Source organism: Hirundo rustica, chromosome 13 (assembly GCF_015227805.2).
Source record: "Hirundo rustica isolate bHirRus1 chromosome 13, bHirRus1.pri.v3, whole genome shotgun sequence".
NCBI classification, from domain to species: Eukaryota; Metazoa; Chordata; class Aves; order Passeriformes; family Hirundinidae; genus Hirundo; species Hirundo rustica.
This window is the reverse complement of record NC_053462.1, coordinates 20,061,099-20,086,594: the sequence shown is the minus strand read 5'-3', so window position 1 is coordinate 20,086,594 and position 25,496 is coordinate 20,061,099. Positions and strand designations below refer to the sequence as shown.

Here is a 25,496-nt window from a genome sequence, read left to right as displayed (position 1 = left end):
AAGGCAATCTCAGTGTTTTGGGGTTTTTTCCCCTTTCAGCTCTTGTTGATTTGCGTATATATCAGATGCTTTTCAGCATCACAGAATTATGGTGGAGAAATACGGAGAAGTTACCTCCTTATTCTACTGTTTCAGGGCAGAATTATCTGTCTTCCAAGACAGATCTCCTTTTTTCTCTACATTTGACTTAAATTCCGTGTTAATTATTCATACATTTTGTATTTGCTCCGTCAGAATGTACCTTATTAGAACCATAATAAGGTTTCTTTTTTGAATCCTGGTACATTATGTAAAGAAAGCTGTTGCACTCCAAGACATGCTGAAGTTTAACAGCAGACCTCTCTGGTGAGCTTAGGGATCTTTGGCTCCAAAACCCACCTGAATTATTTACTCCTACCATGCCAACTCAAAAGAACAAAAACTAATCCCAGAGGCTGTATACAGCCACGGATGCCTGAGCAACCCTCACCTGGGGTGGGCAGCCTGGCAGCCATGAGGCAAGACCAGAGGTACCTGGACAAACTCACCTTGACCTCCAGGATACATGCAGCGAAAGGCCCGCCCCAGCTCCTCAGCCTGGACTCTTCCTGCTGGGGTCAGCTCTCCACCCCACTTAAGCACCAGGAGAAGGGAGGGGGAGGACTCTCGGCGAGCTTCTAGGAGACAAAAAGGTATTCACTACATCAGATCTCATACCTGAACTTGCAGAGGGAGAGGATGGGAGAAGAGGTTATCATCAGCACCTTGCAGAGTGTTCTCCACACAAGCCTGACCCCAAAACCCCCGGAAACAAATCAGCAAGAAATTCAGCATCACTAGTTTTTCAAAGTATAGGCTGACATTCACAAAATTGGAAGTGCAAGCCCTGTAGACCCAGCCAGGGTGTACTGGCATCCCTCCAATCCTTCCCATGATGTGAGCAAAGATAAGATATGGGTCACCAATTCTGCTTGCATGTCCAGAGGCTTATACAGGTAGGGTAGCTGCACTCACACCTGAACTCCGGTCTTAAAGATCAGGATAGCACCATCAAGTTTCTTTACCTTCATCTTCACTCGCAGCTTTTGGATGTCCGTGAGGCAGATAAGTCAACTGAACCTTACGGTTAATGCCAGAAAAATGTCCATACCTGTCACCAGGGATGGAGAAAAAAAAAACTGAAACAAATCAACTCCACCCTACCTTTGCCCAGAGGCCCCCAGGCAGTACACAGCAGAAGTACAGCACAGGCAAGAGACTTTCTGCTCCAACACCCATAGCCAAGGAACATGATTTTTGTCATCTCCCTGTGACCCAGCATACACCCCCACAAAAAGCCAAACAGCTCCCTCAAACAAAATTCAAAGATACATTCCCTTGCTCTTCTACCAAGAGCACTCTGTGCTGTCATTCCTCACTAGGGCTTTAAACTCTATCTACATCTTTAACAAGTGGATTAATGAAATCACAGAAAAAAACACTCTGACAGATGCTTTGAGGACAACCATGTCTCCAAGGAGCAGAAAGATCAGAGAAGGGAATCACAGCAAAAAGTCCTCCTCTGTGCTCCACACACATGACGTGAACATGATGCTGGCTGTGTGTGCCATAGCTAGCTGCAGTCCTGAGAGGAACCCTAGTTTTGTTTAAAAGTTGTCAATACCTCCATATTTTTATTTTGACTGTACAAAACCTTAGAGTACATGAACATCTTTTCATGTTTTCTGAGCTCCTTTTTGCTAAACTTTTGGCACCAGGACAACTTTATTTAAAATGAGTTTTGTTTCAATTATACCAAAATCCTTCATATCAACATGGTCCCTCCAGGCCCCCAGTTCCTCTCCTGCAGCAAAGAAAGCTCAGTTTGGCCGCAAGTTGTTTAGGCAAACATCAGACACACTTCGGACAAGGATCAGCAGGGCTTTGGTGTCAAGGAGAAAAGGTGAGGAGCATGGTGCCTTTCATGTACAGTTACTAACAGGGGACAGAGGAGACCCCAATCTCTGAGCACCAGCTGGCCAGGGCACCAGCAGCATAGCTTGTTTCCATATCACACACTCTGAGGCAAACCCACAGTGCCCCAAGATAGGAATTCTTACATCTCCAAGACACTCTTCAGCTGTTCCAGTTTGGATTTCCTCTCCTCGATTTCACAATCGCTGTGGGTTCCCAGCTCCACCACAAGCTGCCGTGCAATGTCCAGCACTTCCTGTTGGAAAACAGAGAGCAATTCTGCCTCAGACTCACCAGTGTCCTCCTGTAAGGCCTCCTGACAGCTACACCCAGCATCAGATCCATGCAGACACTCCTCAGAGGCATGTCATTTCATAAGACACAGCTCAGGCAGGACAAACTTTCACACTGCAGTTTGTTTCATCCCTATGCTGTACTACTACTGCCCTATTGAGCAGTACCTCCAATTGCCCCAATCCCTCTCATGGACCCATCTGCCACCAGAGGCAGATGCATAGCTGGTGGGCAAGCTGCATCAGGTCACCTGCATCCTACAGTGTGTGCATCAGGCAGCAGAAGTTTCCGTTCTGCTCTCCTGCTGCCACCCAGCTGAGTGTGCACAAGGTGCAGGATGAGACAGGGAGCACTGGTGAGACAGATTATTGCCCTTTCGGAGCGCTGCACCCTCCCAAAGAATTGCCTCGCACCAGGATCTGTATTACCTGCATATCCCACACAGTAACCACAGAATGTACTTCCTCACCTGTAGCTGCTCTGGTTTCTTCAGCTTCAACTTCCCTGTCTTGTAACCATCATATTTCTCAAATAATTCAAAGAACCTGAACAGACAACAAAGAATGCTGATCCAATTTCTGCTGTTTCAATAATACAAGGAGGGTCATCCCTACATGTGCATTCAGTCTCTGTTCTTAAGGGAGAACCAGCTGGCTGCTGGCTCTTCCCTGTGCTTCAGAAATTCTGAAAAAACAAGTGTTTTTCAAAATACAACCAGGAAGCAGATACTAGCTTCCCATTTAGTGGAGCACTTCCCTTTTCAGCACCTACCACACCTTCACTCTCCCATCCAATGTTCACACAGAAGGTGCCAGGATCCTTGAGAGGAAAGGGGTCTCTCTCAACTGATCAAAAAGCATTTGCTTGGATGGGCCAGGAAAAGGTACTGCCTCCTGTGCACTCCGCCCTCTGCTCCTGATTTAGAAAACAGGCCCTCGTCCTTTCCCAGCAGCACAGCACCTTCTTCCCTTGGCTCTTACCGGGGATGTTTCACTTCCATCTTCATCTTCTGCTTTGGTGTGCGATCTCCATGACGGATGACTGCAATAACACAGCGAAGCTCCATCCTGGGGAAACATAAGATAGAGATGACAAATATGACCCTACACTCCAGAACAGCCACCAGGAAGTAGTTTCCCATTGTTCTTTCAGCTCCATTCTTCTGACAGCTTTCCTCAGCAGGGGTAAAATTTCTCCCAGACTAAACCAAACATGAGTGCCATGGCTGCAAAGGGAGTCAAAGCTCTACAGACACTACCAAGTTGAGTGGTTCCATACCAGTGTACAAGTACACTGTGGATCACAAAGAAACTCCGGCCTTTGGTCTTTTAGCCTTTTAGCCTTACGTGCTAGAAAACTAGCAAGGCCAAAGGTATCAAATGAGGGGCTGCTAAGCATACAGGTAATATGACTATCTCTGTTTCCATGGCTGTTTCCACCTGTTTCACTGGTAGCTCAACATGCACTTTCTCCATGTAGCAGCCAGCTAGAGAATCTGTCCTGATCTCTTTCCTGTCCCAGTGAAAAATTCGGTCCCTCTGAAAGCCATGTACGCAGCTTCTGTAATTTCTTCAGTTACTGCTCATCTGCATTCATCAAACCTACAAGTAATCTCCAACCTGTCACAACTTCCATGTGGATAGCTAAGCCTTTGCACAGGCATTTCAGGGTGGCAAGCAACACAGCAGCTGGGGGATGTCATGCTGCTAGTGGTGTCAGGCCCTTGGACAGGGATTTTCAAACTTTGTCCCTCATGTAGCCATCACTGGCATCCTTTCGAGAAAATGGCAGGTACTCACATGGTGCCTGAAGTTGTGGGGACGATGGGGATGTCTTCTGCCTCCGTTGGGATGGACCAGGGGATATGAAACTGGGGAGCCAACTCCCTCATGATTATATTTCTGGAAGAAATCAAAATACAACACTCACAAGAAAATCCATTCCCTTGGTTCTCAACCTCCTCCTTAGCAGTTCTGCTGAAAGACCTGAAGAGAGACACAGAATTTCCCCTCACTTTCATTGCAGAGACACCTATCACACTATGGGGTAGTAAGGGCACCCCAAAGGGCTACCAGCTTCCCCCACATCACCAATACCACAACTGGGCTTAGCATGCAATGAAAAGTCCTGGAAGACACATCCAGCTGTAGACAAAGACAGCTAATGCCAATGCAGGCAGGAGCTCCAGGGCTTGAAAATAACCCATTCCTCCGTGAGCCAAGCTTTCATGAACCTGCTGAACAAATGACTCACATGAACCACCTGCAGACTTCTCTGACATACTGACCAGGACTCCACATTTCATTTTACTTTGCCGTGAGTAACCTTACCACCTAATCAAAACTTGGATTGTTCATACCCAAGGATTTTGGCACAGTCATCATAATACTTCATGGAGTTCTTCACAAAGCTGAAGCCGTTCACATCACAAACAAAGGAGTGGCCATTGGCCCGCAGGAGGTCAAACCCACACACGGTTTGCTGCAGGAGGAAGCAGAGGATCTGGGACTTAGACACACAAGAAGGAAGCAGTGGGGGACAGCAGTGGGGGACAGCAGCTACCCTGCCAGTGGGGCATACACAGACCCAGCCAGTGCTGCCCAGTTCAGCTCTGCTCATGCTACAGCCATCCTCCACTCCATGCCCACCTCAGAAGCCTGGAACAAGTGTGAAGACATGCCATTACCTAGACCTTTACACCTACACTGCTGTACCAAAGGCCTTAACCACAAGTCCCCAGATGAAGCCATCAGGGCTAATCCCAGAGCTCTAAAGGCCTGAAACAGAGCAGCTCTTGGATATCCTGCTCTTCCTTTCAAATCAAATAATTTTGAACCAGACTGACAAGCACAAACAAGAAGTGCTGCAACCAAAGACACCCATCACTAAAGGTAGAAAAGAGACCAAATCTGCATCAGCCCAACTGCGTGGGATGCCAGTTGCAGTGGAGCAGGAACAAGAAGCCAGCTTCTTCCGCTAACACTGCTGAACATGTCATGGAACCATACCTAGACTCATATTCACTCTAGCCAACTGTAAAATAAAACATAAATTTGCACCAGAGACATATCTAAAAAAGCCCCAAAAAGTTAAAACAAAACAAAACAAAACCAGACAAACAAAAAGCCTAAACAAACTAAAGAACCAAAACCAAGTACCAAAATGCAAAAAGAAAAAGAAAAGGAAAAAAACCCAAGAAAATAAGACCAAATTTTCCACATAAACAAAAGCAAGAAATAGTCAAGACAGGATGAGCACAGGTCAGAGGGAGAGCAGCGTGCTCAGGATCCAGTATTAAATACTCAGATGTACGTGGGACACCAGGCACCTGCCAGCCCAGAGGACATTTTCTGCAGGCTCTCTTGCCTTCCCAGTCACCTCTGCCCAGAAAACTGCCACAGCCAGCAGGACCAACAACGGGCATCAGGCATGGAGGACTGCCATGCCTGAGACACGCCAGAATGAAAAGTTTTAACACCAACCCTTACACAGATCAGACATTTGTGTAGTCCTGCTTGCACAGGAAAGAAAATACAGACCTTAAAGGCTACACAGACTTTACGGGCAACGAGTTTCTCCATGGCAGTCAGCATGACTGGGTAACGAATTTCCTTCCCTTCACTGTCCCGTTCCACTTTCCCATCCAAAGCAGGGGATTTGCGAGCCTCTGCATGGGCATAGTCTGGCCCAACAGTGTACACCTGGAAATAGAGTGAGTTACACCTGACATAGCCACCAAGACTTAACTGCAGCTTCCAGAAGGTATTTCTGCTGCAGACACAGAAAAGGAGATGAGACGGTCTCACACATTTCTCCTGGTGATATCTAGAGAGCACCCACTCCCCACTTCGGGGCTGAAACTGCACAGTCAGCACCTCAAAGCTTAAACACACATTCCAGAGCCTAAGTAGGACCTAAGCAGAACTGCTGAACTTAAGCTCCCCCAGGCCTGACAAAGGAAGGCACCATTCCAGGCTTTTCCTTACCTTTACATCAGTGCCATCCGTAGGCATGAACTCTTCATAAATGTAGGAGCCTGTCTTCCTCACACTGCTCTCTGGGGAGTACACACTGCTCCGACTGCCAATCTGAGAACACAGAATAAACACCTCAGGGAAGAGCATAGGGATCCTTTTCTTAGATGGAACCAGAAAAGTGGAAGTTTCATCCCATATGTAGAGAATTTAGCAGATTTAATGGATTAGCATCTCAGGCCCCCCAGTTGTTACAGCACACTTATTTATGGAGGACAAAAGAGACTAAAATGCAAGGAGCAGGTATGTCATTTTCCAGGCTTTAAAGAGGAGAAGGGTTATTCTAGACTATTAATTTGTCTCCGGTCACTTAAAGGATATGGAACTAAAAAAAGTGAACAAATACCTACAAAGTAAGGAGTCTAACTAATATGCAAATGAAAATAAATTATGACAATTGATAATCCAACTAATTTAACTTCCTTCTAGGACCATGACCGATTTTATCGACATTGAGGATGATGTTGTTTTCATTTTTAGTGAGGCTTTCGATACCTGTATCTTACCTAAGGGAACAATTCTTTTAGGATTGTTAATGGCAGATGTGTGATTGGAAAAAAGATACATCACAACTATAACTGTTCACTGGCAAAGTGGGGGAAGTGAGTAAGGGCAGATTTCCTGTGGAATCTAGGAATAAATACTGCTTTTATCATGTGTGCAAGCTACACTAAATGGGAAGGGCAAGAATGATGTAAATGAGAGGAACACAGGTTTTTTGCAAAATTCATCTTGATAAACCCAGGAGAAATCAGCATGCAATTGAGAAAGGGACACAGTGCTCCATGACTACAGGATAAAGGTCACCAAGAGGATAGGAAAGGTGAAGTCAGCACTACCACTAATATGTCCTTCTGTGGTTCCCAGGTACGTGGGGTTGAACTAAAAGTTCTAAGGTCTAAACTTCCCCAACACAAAACCTTCCTTCCCCCTTCACCTGCCCCAACACTCCTTCCTGAAGCCACATGGGTCTCAGATCTGCTGGTTCCAACAGCAGCTCTGGAGATCCCTCCTCACCTTACGGAAGAGCCGCTGGCTACCCCCACCTGCTGATGTCGGGTAGTAAATGTACACGTTGTGGTCTTCAGCACTGACTGGCTTCTCTACAAATGGCTTTGGGAAAACAGCTCCGTTTACCTCCACATGGTCCTCTCCTTCCACCAAGTTGCACTCTGAAGACAGAGCACAGCAGCAGCTCGTCAGGAAAGGTGAGGCAGTCTGAGTGCAGAGCCACAGCCCCTTCCAGGCCCATCAGCCAGTTTTGCTGTTGGGACCTTTTCCCACGAAAAAACCCAAGAGACTTATGAGTCAGGCCTCTGACATGACTGCCAGTATCTGTCCTCTGCAGACTATCTTAAACAGCAGAGCCTGGGGAAATGGCTTTTAGTGGAGGCTGGACACCAACCTTCTGGTCTGTCAGGATCTCGATTGAGCACAGCATAGCGAGGCAGGTCTATTCCCTCTTCTTGAAGGATCCGATACACTTCACGCCTGCGAAAGACAGAAGCAGCAACAGAGGAGTTTAGAAGATTCTCAGTACTCATCAAGGGAAAGACTTCACTCCCACTGATGAAGAACAGAGTCAGATGAACATAAAAAAGCATCAAGACAGATTGCAGGTACTTCTCAGCATATGCTCTCTGGACACGTCCTACAGACTATGGGATTTGCCTCAGTCTGCTCTGGACACATGCCCCAGAGTAAATCTCTACCTGGCCTAAACACGGACACTGAATTATTAGCATGTGCCCAAAGTACAGCAGCACACTCAGTACACACCACCTGCCCAGACCTGCTCTCTTGAAGAGTTCCCTGTCATGCCGAGCTGCCCAGTGCCCAGGCCTGGCAGAAGCAGCAGGAGCCTTCTTTCATCGTGTGTCAAGGGGCAAACCCCAGTTCTTTCACTAGTTACAACTTGGGATGCCTGCCAGTATCCACATAACACTGCTCACCACTCCAAAGACAAGGCAGGAGGTTTAGGATCCCACAGGGGACCTACTCACACACAGCCAAAGCAGCTTGGGTGTAATAGCTGAAGTACATGGCTGCTGGTGGCCTCTACCAACAGATGACTGAGAAACCTCATGTGTCTAAACACCACATGTTCCACAGATTCTGAACCAGCCTTGCTCCCAATTTCTGATCCAGAGCCCCATCTCACCACCTGGCTCTCCTGCTTAGAGACTAGTGTTTTTGCTTTAGCCATGGCAACCATGTTCTGTGAGAACTCTTCCACTCCCTACATCCCAGCCACTCCTTACAAGACATTTACACCAGAAAACAAAGCATGGTTTTATATAGTCTCAGTAGTTTTACCCTCAAAGCCATCCCCATCCATGCTTTGAAGAAATCCCAAAAAAGTCAACACTAAGGTCCCCTTCTTGCTCATCTCACTCCTTTGTGACCAGAAAAATGGAGTTTCCACAGTACACTGAGAAGAATCAGAGGAAGAGGGAAGGGGCTTTAGTGGCTCACAGACACCTACCTGTCCTGGATGTAATACTGCATATCAAGGTCGTTGATGAGAAATGGCTTGCACAGCTTGGCATAAGCAACTGCCTTATCCAGGGGGAATCCTGAAATACAGGGTGAGGACAGAGGGGAAGGCTGAAAGGAAACTCCCTTGCCCACAGCTCAAGCAGGCTAAGGACTGCTACAGATGTGTTACCTTTGGAGTGGAAAGATATCAGGCAGTCACAAGAGGGCCAGTTCTCCACCGGTTCATTCAGAATAACATCTTCTCCCATGATTACCACTGTGATGTACTCAAACTTGCACAGACGTTCCAGAATCTGTGTCATAGGCTTTGACTTGGACTTTTTGGTCATGGCACAGATTCCCACCACAATCTGCCGTTCTGGTGGCTGACAGAGGGGAAGACAGAGATCTGTTTAGTAGCATTTAATGTGAGGGGAAGACAGAGATCTGTTTAGTAGCATTTAATGTAACACTGAATAGGGACCAAAAGCAGTCAGGAGCTGGAGATCATTTTTTCTGCGTCCTATTCCTGGAGGTTACAGAAAAAAATGAATGTTTTCTTTCTGCAGAGACACCTTTGCCCTTTTCATGGGTGCCAGAGTTTTCCTCAAAAATTTCCCTAGTGGAACAGAAAGGTTTACAGGAGTGTCAGGTTAAGTCTCTAGAACAAAGAAATCCATTAGTTTTCCCGAATCAGACCTGCAAGCAAAACAAGTTGGATTTCCTGAGGCAGTGAGCATAGCAGCATGATGCAATGTGTCCTGTCATAAATGCCACTGCTGTGTCCCACAGCTGTGCCACACAGCGAGGTGCTGTGTCCCCTGCAGTCCCAACTACCTACAGCCCCAGCAAAACCTGGCTGAGACCCAGGGATACCACATGCATGGGTGCTCCACCCAGAATGCTGGGACTTCCTTACCAAATCCTCCTCTTCGTCATCTTCAAAGAAATCAGTTTCGTCTGTCTTCATGTTTGATCCCAGAACTTCTGTCTCATCATCTCTGGAACCAACAACAAACCTGGGAGTGGCGTTCTCTCCTTCACTGGAGGTCGTCAGGGACGACATCGCAGCTTTGGTGGCTGACCATCCCGCTCTGGAATTACAGTGTAAAAATAGGGAGAGAGAGGTCAGACGCAGGGCAATGCCACGGCCAGCTGCATTACGGACGCAAGTGATGGTAGGGAGGGCAGGGACTGATCTGGCATGAGGGAGCCCAGGGATAGTGCTACCCAGCACAAAAAGAGGGAACGAAGACACTCTCAGGGTGGGAGGGGATCTGGAATTCCGGATCATTTTAGATAAGCAGCTCCATTTTGCAATTAACCCCTTTGCACTGGGACAGCACCACCACCAGCACTGAAATCATGTAACCCTTACAGTGATGCATGTCCAGCCGTTGCCTAAATCACGGACAGGAACAGGGGACACTCTTGCAAACTCATATGCCCAATGACATCAAGTGGGACTCCAGAAGTCAGGATAAAGCTCAGGTCAGTGACAGTGATTTTCCAATTGCCAATTTTCATCCTTTCAGCTCAAGAAGACCTACAGTAACAGAGAAGACAGTTTGAGAGGTGCAGGAGTTTGCAAGGAGGGAAAAAACACGTGAAAACTCTATGGCAGGGAAAGAGGACACAGAGGGAGCATCAGCAACAGTTTGGGTTGCAGATCAGGGTGTCTGGGTTTGCAAGTTGGCATAGAATCACAGAATACACCAAGTTGGAAGAGATCCATCAAGACTGAGTCCAGCTCCTGGCCCTGTACAGACATCCCAAGAACCCCATCATGTGCCTGAGAGCATTGTCCACAGGTTTCTTGAACTTAGACAGGCTTAGTGCTATGACCAGTGCAGAGTAGAGTGGAACAATCACCTCCACTGACCACCTGCTGAATATATGCTATGAGTTAGAAATGCCAGGAAAGGAGCATGTCCTCCACTGTCACCTACAAGAGGAGCACTGCCACCCCCAGAGGGGACAGAGTCTGAACACACTATTCAACTGACCTGTACATGCCAAGGACACAGCTGTTCACTGTGCTTTTCCTAATTATAAAGTAGCCAAAAGTATTCCTCCTATATAAGGGCAACGCTGAGGAGAGGACATTGTGAACACTTCATGTTATTTAGTACTTCCTAAAACTGGACATGAGACACTCTCTGCCATTGCTTCTCATGTTCTCACATGATTTCCAGCATTCCCTGGATTCAGAGTTACTGAATTTCTTCCTCTTCAGTATGCCTTCCCTTACAGCCAGGACATAGCAGAAGACTGCATTACCAGTCAGAGCCCTCAGTTCCCAGTCCTCCAGCAGCAACAGGAGGCACAGCCCAAAGCCGTCAGCCTGCTGCTAGCACGGCATCAGGGCAGATGAGAACCCCCTCACTGGGAACACAACAGAAGATTGCGTTAATTCACCTGAGCAGGCTGGGAAACGCAAAAGACACAGAGCAATCCAGCTGCTTGTGAACTCCCCCTGGAAATAAGGGTAGAATAATGCAGGCCTCCAGGCAGAAAGGCAGCATGGTGCCAGAAAGGGCAGGAAATTAACAGGTACTGAGGTAAATGTTCAGAGAAAGCACCGGTGCAGAAGTACATCAGACAAGGACCTGCAGCCACACTACCAGGCACTGGTTGTTTACAAGCCCATTAGCCATCATGCTGGATCCACTGTGGGAGTGGACATCGACCCAACAGAAACCACACAGGGGACACAGCAAACCTGGACTTTGTACACACCAAGGATGATCTCTTCCATCTTATTTCCATGCACCCAGCTCAGTGCTGCTGCTCCCACTAAATCCCCACAGCACACATCTGGCACTGAAATGTCTCAACCAGCAAAAGTCAGAGCTGATACTCACCACCAGTGCTCGCTGCTAGTGGGAGGAACAGTACTGGCAGACCAGGCTAGAGGGGTATTTACTGTGCACTCCACATAGCCCTGCTATCTCCAGAGGAAGACAAGAGTAGGATACCCAACATATTCAGGAACCATTTTCATGCCTGTGTCCTGCTGCCTCAGCACATTAGTGCAGAATGAGGCCTCAGCAGCTACACTATCAGCTTGATGGCTGATGATTTAATGAAGTGAAGCAAACCATGCAGAAGGAGGAGGAGGGATATTTTCTCCAATCCCCTACTCTCCCCTCCCACCCAGGAAAAAACAGATCAAGTAGCAGGAAAACCTTTGCCCTAAGAACTCAGAAAGCAACAGCTTCTCTATATTCCCCCTCCTATTCAAGATAAAAAGCCTCTTCCTTGCTCTATAGCTCTGTTTCAAGGCCATGACACACCACACTCACATCAGGTAAAAACTCAGAGCCTCACAGAAGCTAACAGCCACTGATAGTACAGGCATGCCCATGATGTTAATAAGGAAAGCCTCAGGATTTCAGGTGTGAAGACAGGGTTAACCGGAACCTTGTCCTAGTTTTTCTTAAACTCTTACCATAGACTTGTACCAAGCAACTACAGAATCTTGATGAAATAGAACTCTTAGCTACAGGCATAACTAAGGCATCAAAAACTCAGACTGTTGTTCTTAAATGGGCACAGGCAAGTGGAGTTCTATTCTGGTATCTAAGGACAGCGACAGGAAGTTCGCCCATCACACCTGAGCCATCTCTAGTGTTGAACTGGCATGGGGCTCATACACCAGGAGGGTGGCAATTCCCATTATGAAACTCCTACAGGTTCCTGCAGAGCACACAGCTGACAATTTCCACACCAACCACAGCATGCTGATGGTTCTGTCCCTGTTGACTGCTGAGCTAACTGGTCATGGAAGCAACACATTTTGCCCAGTTCCCAGCTGCTGAGAGTGCTATGGGCTTCACCTCTCACTAAACACACCAAGAAAATTCAGTGTTGAGTTAATGCTGCTGACTGCGTCGTCTAGGGGAGACAAGAACACTAATGCGGCTCTGGCATGTGCACACAAAAGTAAGGATGGTTCTGGCTTTGAATCAGAATATTCAGGCTTGGTAGTTCTGTCACAGATACAGGAGGAAGTACATGCCAGTCGCTGCAGCAAAAGACTTTCCTGCTGCACTTCCAAGAAGGGCAGCTGTGATCTGTTGCACAGTCACACCAAAGGTTACCGTAATTACCCAATCAGCAATGCAAATCTGCTGACACACAACCCTAAATGGAGCCACAGACCTTGCCTCTGATGGCCTGGGACTGATTCAGCTCCCTAGAGTGCCCTTTATTAGTGATAAGAAACAAGATAGTAAATTGTTTTCCAGTTCCCCAACAGATCATTCCAGTGCCGTTCAGAGAAGAGTGCTCACAAAGTAAAGAGATTCGTGGTGCCCTGCTTCTGAGGTACCAGATATTTAGGAGGGGAGGTGTGATTAGGTCTTATAAGTTGTACTCAGTGTGGCATTAACCAACCAAAGAGTCTGTTTGCATGTCAGGGTTTTGTTTCATTTCAGTTTTTAAAGAAAAGGTGCAGATGCAGGTGCAGTCTCTGTAGTGCCGGGCTGATGGACAGGAACACAGCTCATCATAATGCTGGTGGCAGGAATTCGGGTTACCCCGGCACGCAAAAAGCCTGCAAGCATGATCCAACTTAAAGACCCACAGCCAAACCAAGCCAGGTCAAGTAAGTGCAGGATCATGACTTCTAAGAATACATAAGCTGGCATTTTAAAACACTAATGATGGCAATGTCTTCTAGAACTACCTGAAACTACTGATGGCCCTACCACCAGCCAATCAGTCCAAAAAACCCAACCCTGAAAGCTTAGGCCCTGAGCAGTGAAGTACCTCTGCATGCGTGACCAGTAACACACCTTTGTATGACCAGTGACACCTAGAGAGCTACTTCCACTGTTACAAGGGCTGTTTGTATTAAGGTTAATTCCATAGTTCAAAATGGTGAAAGCTGTCCTCTTATCGTGGACACTTGCTTCAGAACAGAAACATCACCTATTCTAGGGTTAATAATTAAAACTATTTGGACATGACATATCAGAGAAACCCCTCTGTTCTGGTAACACGGGAATTCAAGGTGTTTGCAGCCGAGAAGCTGAAGTCAAGTTCAGCCTATTCAAGCAGCGCTTTCAGCGAGGCTGAAAGCACCAACGGTGTGATGGTGTGTGTGTTCCACACCTCGGGAGCGCGGAGCAGAGGGGAGCACTGAGGCTCTCGGTTTACCCCGCACACCGAGCAGTGCTGTGCCGCGCACAGTGGAGAGACCCGTCTGTGTTTTACATTGTTGATAACGAAATATTTGATCAGACTCGTGAGACCTGTAAAGCGTGAAACTCCTCAGCACCGGAATTCCCCCGACACGGTCGCCGTTACTGAGGGTTTATTGCGTGGGGCCGCCGCCGCTCTACCCCGCGCACACCGTGGCGGCTTCACAAACGCCGGCCCGCCAGGCTCGGGAGAGACAGCGGTCTCGGAGAGCGGGGCAGAGGCACAGGCGGGGCCAGGACCGGCCCAGGAGAGCGGCGCGACCGCAAGCAAGCCGCGTAAAGGGCGAGCCGCCGCTGCCCGGAGAGCGGGCAGGCACCGGCACCGCGCCGGCACGTACAGGCCGAGCGCCGCGGCCCCGAGCGGCCTGGACGAGCCTCGCCCGCCGCTGCGCCCGAGGCCGGTGGAGCTCCCGCGCCGTGACGGACCGGACCCCGGGCCCGGCAGGCACGGGCGAGTGGTGGCGGCGGGCAGCGGGGGCGGCACGGGACCGGACCGCGTCTCGCCGTGGCGCCGCCGCTGCCCCCCACCCGGCGCTCCCCGACAGCCGCCGACAAATAGGGCCCAGCAGCGGCGCGACCGGCCGCCCTACCCCTCCCCACCTTGCGCTTCGCTTCGCTTCGCTTCCCGACCCGGCCCCGGCCCTGTCCCCGGCCCCTCGGCCGCCCCTGCCCCCGCCGCCGGCAGCAGGGGGCGCCACGCCAGGCGCCGCCATTTCGCTCCGCTCACCTGCGGCCTCCGAGCGCACCCTGCGCTGCACGCGCTGCCCCCGGCCAATCACCACCTGCTGACGGCCGCAAGCAGCCAATCGGCGCCGGGGAGGCGGGCCGTTCGGGGCACGGCGTGGCGGCCCCTGGCGGCGGGATCTGCTGCGCGGCCAGGCGCGCCGCGCGCACGTGGGCGCGCATCCCCGCTGTAACGGCGAGCGCGCGGCTGCACCGGGCGGGACACGCGCCCATAGCGACCGCACCGGGCTGGGCTCGCATCCCTACCGGGAGGCCGCTTCCCGTGTGCCAGAGCAGCCCGGAGGTGCGCCAGCAGCTCCCGCCCCTCGGGGGTCTGCGGTGGCGAAGGCAGCGCGCTCCCTGGCCCACCAGTGCGGCCCCGCCGGTGTGGCGGGCACGGAGCACTGCAGGAGGGCTGGTGACCGCCGAGAACAGGCCCCCGACCCCGCGACCCATCGCGGGCTGCATCCCGTCGAGGAGACGCGGTCGCCGCTCTTGGCTTCAGGTGGACGAACTTTGACCCGGCCACGCCCGTCCGCCGCAGGGCGCGGCGAAGGGCTCCGAGGTGTAGGTCCCGGTGCAGAGCCGGCCCGTCTCGGCGCAGCCGCCCCTCCGGCGCTGTCCGGCGAACAGTGCTGAAAGCGGCGGCGGCCTCGGTGGGGCGGGGCGGGGTGGGGCGGGGCAGCTAAGCAGGTGGCGGCGCCGCCAGGCCCCCCCCGTGCCCCGCCGGCTCCCCGCCCCTCGCCCTCCCCGGCGCCGTTCCCGTTCCTATTCCCATTCCCGTTCCCATTCCCCTCACGTCCGCTGCCCGCCCCGGCGCGCTTGCTCCGCCGCTCCGTTGCTCCGCTATGGCAAGTACCTTCGCCCGCGCTCTCTCCGCTCGCCGCTCCGCCGGCCTCCTGGCCATGGTGGGCGCCGGCTCTCTCGCCGCCGGCTTCCTACTCGCCCGGGACTCGGTCAACGCGGGAGACCGTCAGCGTCGGCGATACCCGCCCAGGTAACGTGCGCGGGCGGCGGGGGCGCACGGGCGGGGGGCGGCGAGCGGGGGACGATCCCTGCAGCACCGGCACCGGGGGAGGGTGCGGTGGCCGCCCCCCGGCTCGAGCCTGGGCGGCGGGTCCTGGAGCAGCTCACAGGAGCGGCGCGATGGACGCTGCTCGTCCATGGCGGGAAGGACCGGGAGGCCCCGAACCAAGCCCGAGTCGGCCCCGAACCAAGCCCAAGTCGGCCCCGAACCAAGCCCAAGTCGGCCCCGGGGCCCCGGGCCACGAGGGGGACGGAGCGGCCGCAGGGGCTCAGCCGTGTTGGACGGATCCGCCCCCGCCTTGGGCTGCTGGTCACCGGCTCCGCGGGCTCCGCGGGCCCCGCCGTCCCCGTGCACAAGGACACCGGCACATCCGCGGCCCGGGAGAGGTCCCGCGGGGACCAGAGAGCGCGGGTCCCGGCTCTCCGGGGTTCGTCGGGGTTGCCGCGGGTCTCCTTAATGGGACCCGCGCTGATAGGGGCTGTGAGGGCTGCGGGGGCCGCCCCGGGCACATTCCCGGGTCCGGGGGTTGGCTCTGGGCGCTGCGGTCCGGGCAGGGAGCCCGGAGCTGCCAGCTGCCCTGGGTGGTCCCAGAGTACCAGGACAAGCCGCTGCAGCCGCGAACATGCGAGAGCAGGAGGGGACAAATGCTTGACAGTGGTTGTGGTCCCGGAGGACTTCCCGGGATGACCGGGAGGGCAGAGATGGGGGTTGTTTGGGAGACAGCAGTGCTGGGACGGCCAATGCCGGTGGGGACATACCCTAGGCTCAGCCCGACAGAAGCCAGGGGGACTTTGCCAATGTCCTGGTAGGAGCCGGACGGAGCAAAGGGTCCATTTTGTCCTGCTGGCAGAGCACCCAGGATCTCTGACTGTGGGAGCTGGTGCCATAGCAGCCCCTGGCCCGGCCTCATCTGGCTGTACCAGCCTTCCCACGCGCCTGCCTTTGGGACAGGGACTCCTCTATTGAAAAGAAAAGCTTTGCTGGCAGGTCCTGGCTCTTCCGTCTCTGGGCCAGTTTTTAAAGGGAGAACTGGAGGGGCCTCTGGGTGCTGAGCAAGCAGCCCCATGGGTAGATTTTGGATGACAATGAGAGGTGCAATCAGGACTTCTGGGAAGTGGGCACAGAGTTGATCTGGGCCAAGTGAGTGCATACATGGCCACAGGCTGTCTTAGGGGTGCTTTTGAGGTTATGCTGGCTCTGCAAAGAGCCCTGGCCCTATTTGCACAACCGGTGCCTGATCCCTTAAGCCAGATAAGCATCGCAGCTGCAGCACAATGCTAAGGTTCAAGCTCTAGACCAGGTCTCATGCTGCTCCCCTCCAAACGGCTCTTTGTTAGCCCAGGGAGCCCAGCCTGGCCAGGCGGGCCAAGTGCCTCACACTCACATGGTTCCTCTCACTATCACTTGCCATGGCAAATAGGGTGGAGGAGACAGGCTGGTCCTGCCCAGTGTTTGTGCTGCCAGCCCTGAGGAGCATAGAGGTGCACAGCACCAGACAGGACTGGACGCAAGAGCTACCTGTGTCTCACGAGAGCTAGGCAGAGTAGGAACGGGGCCAAGGCCATAAGGGGAAAGGGACATGGTGGTCACCAGCCAGTCCATATGCTGGCAACAGCTGCTTGGCTTGGTACATCCTAGAGGTGGGCCAGGAAAATGAAGACCAAGTTTTCCTGCCTAGCCCAATGCCCGCAGACTGTGCACAAGGAAGGAGCAGGGTGGGAAGGAGGCAGCACGTTGCTCCTCCGAACGCAGGCAGCTGCTGCCATCCCTGCACCAAATGCCGACAGTCAGAGCGGTGTGTCGCGGTGCTGCATTGCAGGCTGGGAACCCTGGGCATGTGGAGGGCTCACAAGGAGCTGGCACTGAGGCTCTGGAAAGCTGCATTGGGATAAAGTCAGGGACAGAAACTGAGTGAGTGCATAGAATTACAAAGGCCGGATGTCATTGATTATTTAACTCACAAGAGGGGGTGTTTTCCAGCTTTCTGAAACTGCAGAGACACAGACATCAGATCAGGAGGGGATGAAATCAAGGTGGGGCTGTGACTGAAAAGCTCTAAAATGAGCCTCCTGTGGGGTTCTGTTCAGTTGGGAATGGTTTTGTGACAGTGCTGACACTTGAAAAGAACCTGGACAGAGACCTAGGCGTGAGCTGCAATCCCTCACTCTGCAGCTGACTTGCCCGAGGATTTTGCCCCTCTAGTCTTTTAGAGAGACATTGGCAGCAGCCCTGAGGGGTCAGAGCGACACTCCACAGCCTCCTGTCAGAGGCACTGTAGTACGAATGGCCATGCTGGGAGGGCACAGGCATTCCCACCTCAAGGAGACATGGGCACGCTGTGCCTTCTGCCAGGTGGATCCTATGACAGGCATGGCACCACATTTGGGTCACCACAACAGGGCTCCCTGCCAAAGTGTATCCAGACAAAGCCCAAGACCCCTCCTCCCTGTAGCCTCATGCTTGGCTGCCTGCCGGCTCCCAGATCCAGGCCCCTACACAGGGTCTGCTGCTCACCCTACACACTGCTGTGCCTCTCCAGAGGCCATGTGAGGCTGAGACTGCCTGGGGACCTCAAGCCAGTGATGCCAGGAAGGGCACTGGAGGCTGCCACATCAGAGGTGAAGAGCTTCAGGGAAGTGCAGTGGCTGTCACTTCTGGAGAAGCTGCCCAGTCAGTAGACGATGAGGTAATAATCCCTGCTGGCTGCTGAGCAGGTCTGCCCTGGGGTCAGACACCTGCTTGCTCAAGGGCAGAGAGGGCAGCTGCACCCCGAGGTCAGGGCCAGGACGGCAGGCTGAGGTGAGCACAGGGCAGGACGGCAGGCTGAGGTGAGCACAGGACAGCGTGGGCAGCACTGCTGACTTGCACTCCTGGCAGACATCCACGCTTCCAGCCTCTGCAGCCGGGCAGGAGCCCACAATACCACAGAATCATGGAATCGTTGAGGTTGGAAAAGACTTTTAAGATATCACCGGTGCTGTGACACAAAACAAAAATTTTGTTTGTGGGAACAAAATAGATGGTGCTGAAATGGCCATAATTTTAAAACCAGCCTTGGGGACCAAAACCAAGGGGTTAAAGCAGCCCAGGTGCAGCATCATCTTGACACTATGACAGAGGACTCCTGGACACCCTGAGCACATGGCAGGAGTGTGGTGCCACTGCCAGAGCCCTCCAGTGCCAGCCTGGACGCAGCCTCCCCCACCAGCTCTGTGGCACCACGGTGAGCACAGCACCAGTTGCTCAGGACCTTCATCCCAGCATTACCCAGCTTGTCCTGGCAACATCCATCTGAGTTCAGGTGCTCTAGAAAGGCTGAAGAGAGGTTCCCCCGATTTGCTGGCTGTGGTCTGGGGCAGTTTAGGGGAGGGGGCACTCCAACCAGGTGCTCAGTCAGCACTGCAGTAGGCACAGCACCTGCAGGCAGAGCCTGGAGTCTCAGGGTTTGGATGCTGAACACCTCAGGGAAGGTGTAGACAGCTGCGGCAGACAGCATGCTCAACCCATAGCAGTCTCCTGCCTGCTGGGAGTAAGCTGGCTTTCCTTAGGAATCTACTGCTCCTGGGCATCCTCTGTCACACAGAAAGCACAGCAAGAGGTCCTGGCATGCCCAGCAGCATGACCATGCTTGAGCAGTGGAGGAACCTGTCCAAGTGTCCCATTCTGATCAGCAAATGCTTTTTACGAGTGTGTCACCGTGGGGAGACAGTGGCCAGCAGATGATGGGGCAGAAGCAGTGAGGGAGGCCAGGGCGGGCTGCGTCCCATGTATGCCACGTCAGCCTCATAGCTGGATTATCTTATCAGGGCACAGGTCTGTGTGTGGGTTGGGAGCAGCCCTCAGCCCCCTCAACCTCGGGACAAGTTCTTGTCTGGAGAAAATGCCTCCTTCTGCTGGTCCAGGCAGGAGCTGCTAGTGCTTCCCCACACGATGCAATGGGAGCCCTACCTCCCTTCGCTTCTGCACTACACAGGAAGCCATGAGCAGTAGCCAAGCTGTGGGCAAAGGGCCACATTCCTTGGCCTGCAGACACAGGGGAGGAGGCAGTAGCAGCCACAGGGCTCTGCATTGCAGCACAGGATTGGTGCTGGCAGCCAGAACCAATGCCCAGTGTGAGCACTCAGCCTAAGCGCAGGAGCTGAGGACAGGAGGGTGCCAGGACTTGCTGCCAGTGCTGATGTCTGACTGTTGTTCCCAACGACCAGACCTGCACTAGTCCAGACACCTTTTCTCCCACATGGATCCCCCCTAAGCTATGTTACCCCCAAAGCAGGCCTCTCTCAAAAGGGTGTCCTCAGGGATGCAGGACCCCCTCCAACCAGCATAGTCTCCTGGGCTGACAAGGGCCAGTCCTTTCCCACTAAGGTGAGTGGAGGCACCCTCAAGAAAGATTCGGCTGAGGCAAGCAGTGGCAGGGTCCTGCCCTGCCAATTTCCCTGTGAGCACAGAACAAGTACGAAGCCTGTCTAAAGTGGGAATGAGGTCAAGAGACAGCCTCCCACTAAGCTGATTAGAGGAAAGTATCCCCCTAATACAATAAACTGCACTGGGACTGTGCTGTTCCCACTGCCTGCAGATCAGGGTCAGCCAATCTCCTGCCCCACAGCATCCGGGGCAGAGGTGTGGGGGTCCAGGGGTCAAGCAAGCCAGGACCCTGCAGACTGCATCTCCTGCCTCCCCTACCCACTGCATCAGCAGATGGGGAGCAGCCCCTCTCGATATGAGCTGGCATCAGGGCAGCCCCAGGGAGGACAAGGGAGTGGGATCCCCACTCTGCAGCCCAGGTGCTCTGGCAGCTCAGTGCAGGGATGGGCTCACGTGGCCCCACTGCTCACCTGGCAGGTTCTCCCACCCTGGGGCCCTACTGTGTGTTTGATAAGGAGCCTCTCCCTAAGGACTGGCCCAGATCTGCCTGTGGACTCCTGGCTTGGTTCAGTGCCAGCCCCGGGCTTGGGCTCTCCGTGCCTTTGCCATGCAACCAACGCCTGTAACTGCCTCCCTGCTCCCAGCTGCTGTGGATAAGCAGAGTATTTGACCCCTCCCCAAGCTCCTCAGCCCCTACCTGCACCAAGAGTCTCTGTGGAGCACAGGCATAAGTGCTGGGGTCCCCTGACCCTAAAGAACTCACTGGTGCGTCCTCCCACAGTGCTGAGTACCCCGATCTGCGGAAGCACAACAACTGCATGGCCAGCAACCTGACGCCAGCCATCTACGCCAGGCTCTGTGACAAGGCAACCCCAAATGGCTGGACCTTGGACCAGTGCATTCAGACTGGCGTTGACAACCCTGGCCACCCTTTCATCAAGACTGTGGGTATCGTAGCTGGTGATGAAGAAACCTATGAGGTGAGTGGCAGCCAGAGCCTTGCCTGCAGCAGCCAGAGGAGTCTCAGTACCAATGGTACAACCAACAGCCTGGGGCATTACTGCCCAGCTCCTCTTGCCCAGCCTGTGCAGCTGGAGAGGCCCCTGGAAAGTCTTCCCCTGCTCCTGCAGGACACAGGGCTCCTTTTGAGCAGCTATTCCTGGAGCCCTGTAGCCTCCTGCTCCACTTGCCCTGTGGATTGCTGTTGCACAGCAGGACACACTGTCCCCCACACTGGCAGTGTGGCCCTGCCAGGCTTGTGGCAGGGGCTTCACAAAGCCCTGGCTCTGCCATACATTGTCCCACTTTCTTCCAGGTGTTTGCTGACCTGTTTGACCCTGTGATTCAGGAGCGGCACAATGGATACAACCCCCGCACCATGAAGCACAGCACAGACCTGGATGCCTCAAAGGTGCAGAAACTGGACAGTGATGCTGCACACGGGTGTCCTTCCTTGGGCCTTGGGGGTAGGGCCCTGCCAGCACCAGAGCCACCCCATGAACACCTTGTGGCTCCTGTCTATTCCAGATAAAGTTTGGCCAGTTTGATGAGCGCTATGTGCTGTCCTCCCGGGTCCGGACCGGGCGCAGCATCCGTGGCCTGAGCCTGCCTCCAGCCTGCACCCGTGCCGAGAGACGAGAGGTGGAGAAAGTGACTGTGGATGCACTGAGTGGCCTCACGGGAGACCTGGCGGGCCGGTACTACCGCCTCAGCGAGATGACCGAGAAGGAGCAACAGCAGCTCATTGACGTGAGTCGGTCCAGCTCCTGACCAGCTCCCCAACCCCTGGGTGCATGCAGAGCAAGACCCCTTCCTGGCACTGCCCCTCTGGGAGGTTGCATCCCCCTTTTGCAGCTCTGTTGTCTTCTTCAACCAGGACCCCTGCCCTAGCAAGGCCCTCATGAGCCAGGAGCTCTCTGAACTCAGCCCCAGCAGCTCATGGCCATCTCTGACTCTTGCCCCCATTTCCCTGCCCATGCCCAGAGGAAGGCGGGCTTGTGGCACTTAGCTGGTGCCCCACCAGCCTCTGGCACAGGGTGGGCTGTGCACCAGCAACCTTTTGCCTCCTGGGCCAGGAGGGCAAGGGCTCCTCCCCACGGGTGCCCTGACTGGAAGAGCCGCAGTGAATCTCCTGCATGGCAGGTGGGACCAGTGGGACATGGAGTACTGGAACTAGTGAGGGTGCCCTGGCGCCAGCCATGCAGCCTGGGTGAGCCCGTGAATTCTGCCTCCCTCCAGGACCACTTCCTCTTTGACAAGCCGGTGTCCCCGCTCCTGACAGCAGCAGGAATGGCTCGGGACTGGCCTGATGCCCGAGGGATCTGGTGAGGTTCTGCCCTGGCACTGGGCGGCAGGGCAGAGATGGGGGGGTGGTACTGCTCCATCTATCTCAGCCCTGCTACCCACATTTCCCATGTTTGCCACACCACAGACCCTAGCACATGGCACCAGTGCCCCTGGGCTGTGCTCACCATGGGTTCTGTGGCCTCATCTGAGAGCTCCTTGTGCACCACTGTCAGGAGTCTACTGTTCCCTACACAAACCACAGCACAGTACTGGAAAGAGAGACTGTGGAGCCAGTACCAGCTGTCAATCCTGCCTGCTCTCACCATCCTGCAGCACCTTGCACTCTAAGGCTGCCAAAAACCTGTAATTGCCTTCTGGTCCCTGGGCAATCCCCAGCACTCCTTCTGGCTTGTGCACACTCTATGTGACACCAAACCTACCCTGCCATAGTCGCATCTTACTGCTCCCTCCCAGCATCTTTGCACAGCCATGCAACATCTCACACTCCTGCAGAGCAACAGCCAGCGCGTGTGTCTGCCCATGCCACCCTTGCTGACGCTGCGCCTTTATACGGAAAACGTCTCCAGAGTGCACACAGTCCCCAGCTCCAGCTGCTTCTAACCCAGCCCTCCAGCGCACACTCCATGCCTCACAAGCCCCTTCCTGCTGCCTGCATGGTGCAGGAGCCATGCTCCTGTCCCCAGTCCAGGCTGTGTCACCACCACAGGCACCTGCCTGTGCCCAAGGCACTGGAGACAGCTCCCGTCACTGGCAGTGATATGTGTGGATGGGCACTAGCCCATCTCCAGGAGCATCTCCTGGCTGCTCACCCTGGTGCAGTCGGCACACTGGAACCAAGGGCAGCACTGGCACCATGGTGGCAGGGGCAGAAGAGGCACAGTTGAGTGGCATAGGGTCTCTGCAAGCTGCCAGCAGAGCCAAACACTGCCCTGTCCCTAGGCACAACCACCAGAAAACCTTCTTGATCTGGATCAATGAGGAGGACCACACACGTGTCATCTCCATGGAGAAGGGGGGCAACATGAAGCGCGTTTTTGAGCGGTTCTGCCGGGGCCTAAAGGAGGTGAGTGTCCAACAGTTTCTGCTGTGCCAGCCCCGTAACAGGCAAAGGGTGCAGGCAGGGCTCCTGTGGTGCTAGCCCTCTGCTGCATGCTCCTTGGCCAGGGCTGAATGACTGCTTGTGCCTCTAACTCAGGTGGAGCGGCTAATCCAGGAGCGAGGCTGGGAGTTCATGTGGAATGAACGGCTGGGTTACATCCTGACCTGCCCCTCCAACCTGGGCACGGGGCTGCGAGCAGGTGTCCACATCAAGCTGCCACTGCTCAGCAAGGTATTACCATGGCCAGTTTTGTGGTGAGCCAGGCTAGGACTGTGGGGACCTCAGCCGCAAAGGTGCAAGACAACATGGGACCCAGCCTTGGACCACACTCAGGTTCCCCTAGGAGGCATAGGGTCCAGCCCCTGCCTGCATTCCTGGCCAGAGAGGCCTGGGTCCCAGGTGTCAGCCTGGGTCTGCTCAGGGTAGGACTCTGGGTGGGGCTGGTGACCAACTGACAAGACCCTGTGAGTGACAGGGGGCTGCCCTAGGGAGCATTCGGCTACAGAGCCCTGACTTCTTTGTTGCTGGTCCTGCTGAGCACTGACGCTTTCTCTGGGCTCCAGGACAGCCGCTTCCCCAAGATCCTAGAGAACCTCCGGCTACAGAAGCGTGGGACAGGTGGTGTGGACACTGCAGCTGTAGGCAGCGTTTTTGACATCTCCAACCTGGACCGTCTGGGGAAGTCAGAGGTGGGTGCCAGACAGAACTGGGGAGGAAGGTTCTGGAATGCGTCTGCATGATGGGCCCACAGTGCACATGCAGCCTCAGGGCCGTGTGCTGGGGCCAGCATGTGGGTGCTGGGAGTGGCGGTGCCTACCCTGCATGCAGCAGGACTGGCCAAGTGGTGTGGCTCCCAGGACAGTCCCTCAATCACCACATCTGTGCTTCTGGTGCAGGTGGAACTGGTGCAGCTGGTGATCGATGGTGTGAACTACCTGATTGACTGTGAGCGGCGGCTGGAGAAGGGGCAGGACATCCGCATCCCCTCACCGCTGCAGCAGTTCCGGCACTGAGTGGGACCGTGGCAGCGCCAGCGCTGTGGGACCCAGGTCCCCCTGTAGCTTGTGCGATCTCTGTGCCCAGCATGTCGCTGCATCCTGTAACCCACAATGCGTCAGGTCCGACCCCATAAACATGCGCTGCTGTAGCCATGGCTCAGGCTTCTTCTTAGTCCAGTACTCACCACGCCACTGACCTCCCAGCACCCTGTCCTCCTGCAGAGGCACCACTTGGATTTCCCCCATATCACAAGACTTGACAATCACCACATATGGGCTCTGTACCCTCCACCCCACCCCAACCACCCTGGCCCCCTCCCAGCTGGTACCAGGAGCAGTGCAGCAGAGCCAGGAACCGCTGCATGGCCTCAGATCCCACACTGAGCAGCATACCCTGGAAGGTCTCCTCTGGCAAATGAGGGTACTCCAGTTGGGAAATATGTCTTGATCACCCAGGCAGTGGGAGAGCAGGAGCTGAGCAGAGCACATGCACCGGACAGTGCCGGGAGCAGGTGTCTGTCCTGGGAGTCGTTCCCCGTGCCCTCGCAGTAGAGGGGAACGGCTCTAGAGTAGACAAAGGATGAGGGAGCAGAACCGGCCCTCGAGCATGCATCTGTCAGCGGCAACTGCGCTCCCGACGGCCCGTTCTCACTCACCGGTGTTGGGGTCCCGCAGCACCAGCAGAAGCAGCATCCCCAGGCTGGGAAGGGAAGCAGCAATTCCCGCGTCCTGCGGGCAGCAGGAGCGAGCGAGAGGGAGACAGATGAGGTCCCGCAGGGCTCGCTCCGGCAATTCCCGCAGTACGGCTCCGGAGCCCGGCTCCAGCCCCCGCCGCTCCCGCATTCGCTGTGACTCCCAACCTTCCTCCGACACTGGCAGCCTCAGAGATCCCTGTCCCACACACCGCCGAGACGAGTTGTGACACAACCTGATACTTCCCCGGCACGGGACCCTGCCAGGTCCCTGCCTGCTCACCCCTCTCCTGCCGCAGGGGCTGGACGCCCAGGGCGCGACGGAGCTGACTCCCTCTGG

General features: G+C 54.2%; 2 protein-coding genes across 11 annotated transcripts in view; one reads left to right on the top strand and one right to left on the bottom strand.

Annotated features, from left to right (window-relative positions):
* PPIP5K1 (diphosphoinositol pentakisphosphate kinase 1) overlaps window positions 1-14,739 on the bottom strand; it is a 44,801-nt gene extending 30,062 nt beyond the window's left edge. For 5 of the 10 annotated variants that reach the window (XM_040076853.2, XM_040076859.2, XM_040076856.2 and 2 more), the window contains exons 1-16: window positions 11,603-11,816; window positions 10,117-10,284; window positions 9,658-9,832; window positions 8,929-9,124; window positions 8,746-8,836; window positions 7,666-7,751; window positions 7,278-7,432; window positions 6,213-6,314; window positions 5,766-5,927; window positions 4,586-4,707; window positions 4,026-4,127; window positions 3,207-3,293; window positions 2,696-2,771; window positions 2,079-2,188; window positions 1,044-1,129; window positions 528-656 (exon numbers count right to left, since the gene is read on the bottom strand). In XM_040076853.2, the coding sequence (XP_039932787.1) occupies window positions 528-656; window positions 1,044-1,129; window positions 2,079-2,188; window positions 2,696-2,771; window positions 3,207-3,293; window positions 4,026-4,127; window positions 4,586-4,707; window positions 5,766-5,927; window positions 6,213-6,314; window positions 7,278-7,432; window positions 7,666-7,751; window positions 8,746-8,836; window positions 8,929-9,124; window positions 9,658-9,804 (1,651 nt within the window). In that variant the 5' untranslated portion in view covers window positions 9,805-9,832; window positions 10,117-10,284; window positions 11,603-11,816. Of the gene's footprint in view, window positions 1-527; window positions 657-1,043; window positions 1,130-2,078; window positions 2,189-2,695; window positions 2,772-3,206; window positions 3,294-4,025; window positions 4,128-4,585; window positions 4,708-5,765; window positions 5,928-6,212; window positions 6,315-7,277; window positions 7,433-7,665; window positions 7,752-8,745; window positions 8,837-8,928; window positions 9,125-9,657; window positions 9,833-10,116; window positions 10,285-11,602; window positions 11,817-14,672 lie in introns of those variants that run through there. The other 5 variants (XM_040076857.2, XM_040076866.1, XM_040076860.1 and 2 more) reach the window with 4 other exon arrangements.
* A 679-nt stretch (window positions 14,740-15,418) lies between these two features.
* On the top strand, window positions 15,419-24,613 carry CKMT1A (creatine kinase, mitochondrial 1A). Its single transcript, XM_040076848.2, has 9 exons — window positions 15,419-15,665; window positions 20,842-21,040; window positions 21,376-21,471; window positions 21,588-21,809; window positions 22,299-22,384; window positions 23,307-23,430; window positions 23,563-23,697; window positions 24,030-24,155; window positions 24,363-24,613. Exons 1-9 carry the CDS (start codon window positions 15,517-15,519, stop codon window positions 24,477-24,479), a joined length of 1,254 nt encoding a protein of 417 aa, XP_039932782.1. The 5' UTR covers window positions 15,419-15,516; the 3' UTR covers window positions 24,480-24,613.
* The last annotated feature ends 883 nt before the right edge of the window (window positions 24,614-25,496 follow it).

Bases quoted from the DNA above. Each gene is read 5' to 3' on its own strand.
- CKMT1A (XM_040076848.2), top strand. From the start codon at position 15,517: ATGGCAAGTACCTTCGCCCGCGCTCTCTCCGCTCGCCGCTCCGCCGGC. The intron at 15,666-20,841 runs GTAACGTGCGCG...GTCCTCCCACAG, and splicing joins CGTCGGCGATACCCGCCCAG to TGCTGAGTACCCCGATCTGC. The intron at 23,698-24,029 runs GTATTACCATGG...TCTGGGCTCCAG, and splicing joins AGCTGCCACTGCTCAGCAAG to GACAGCCGCTTCCCCAAGAT.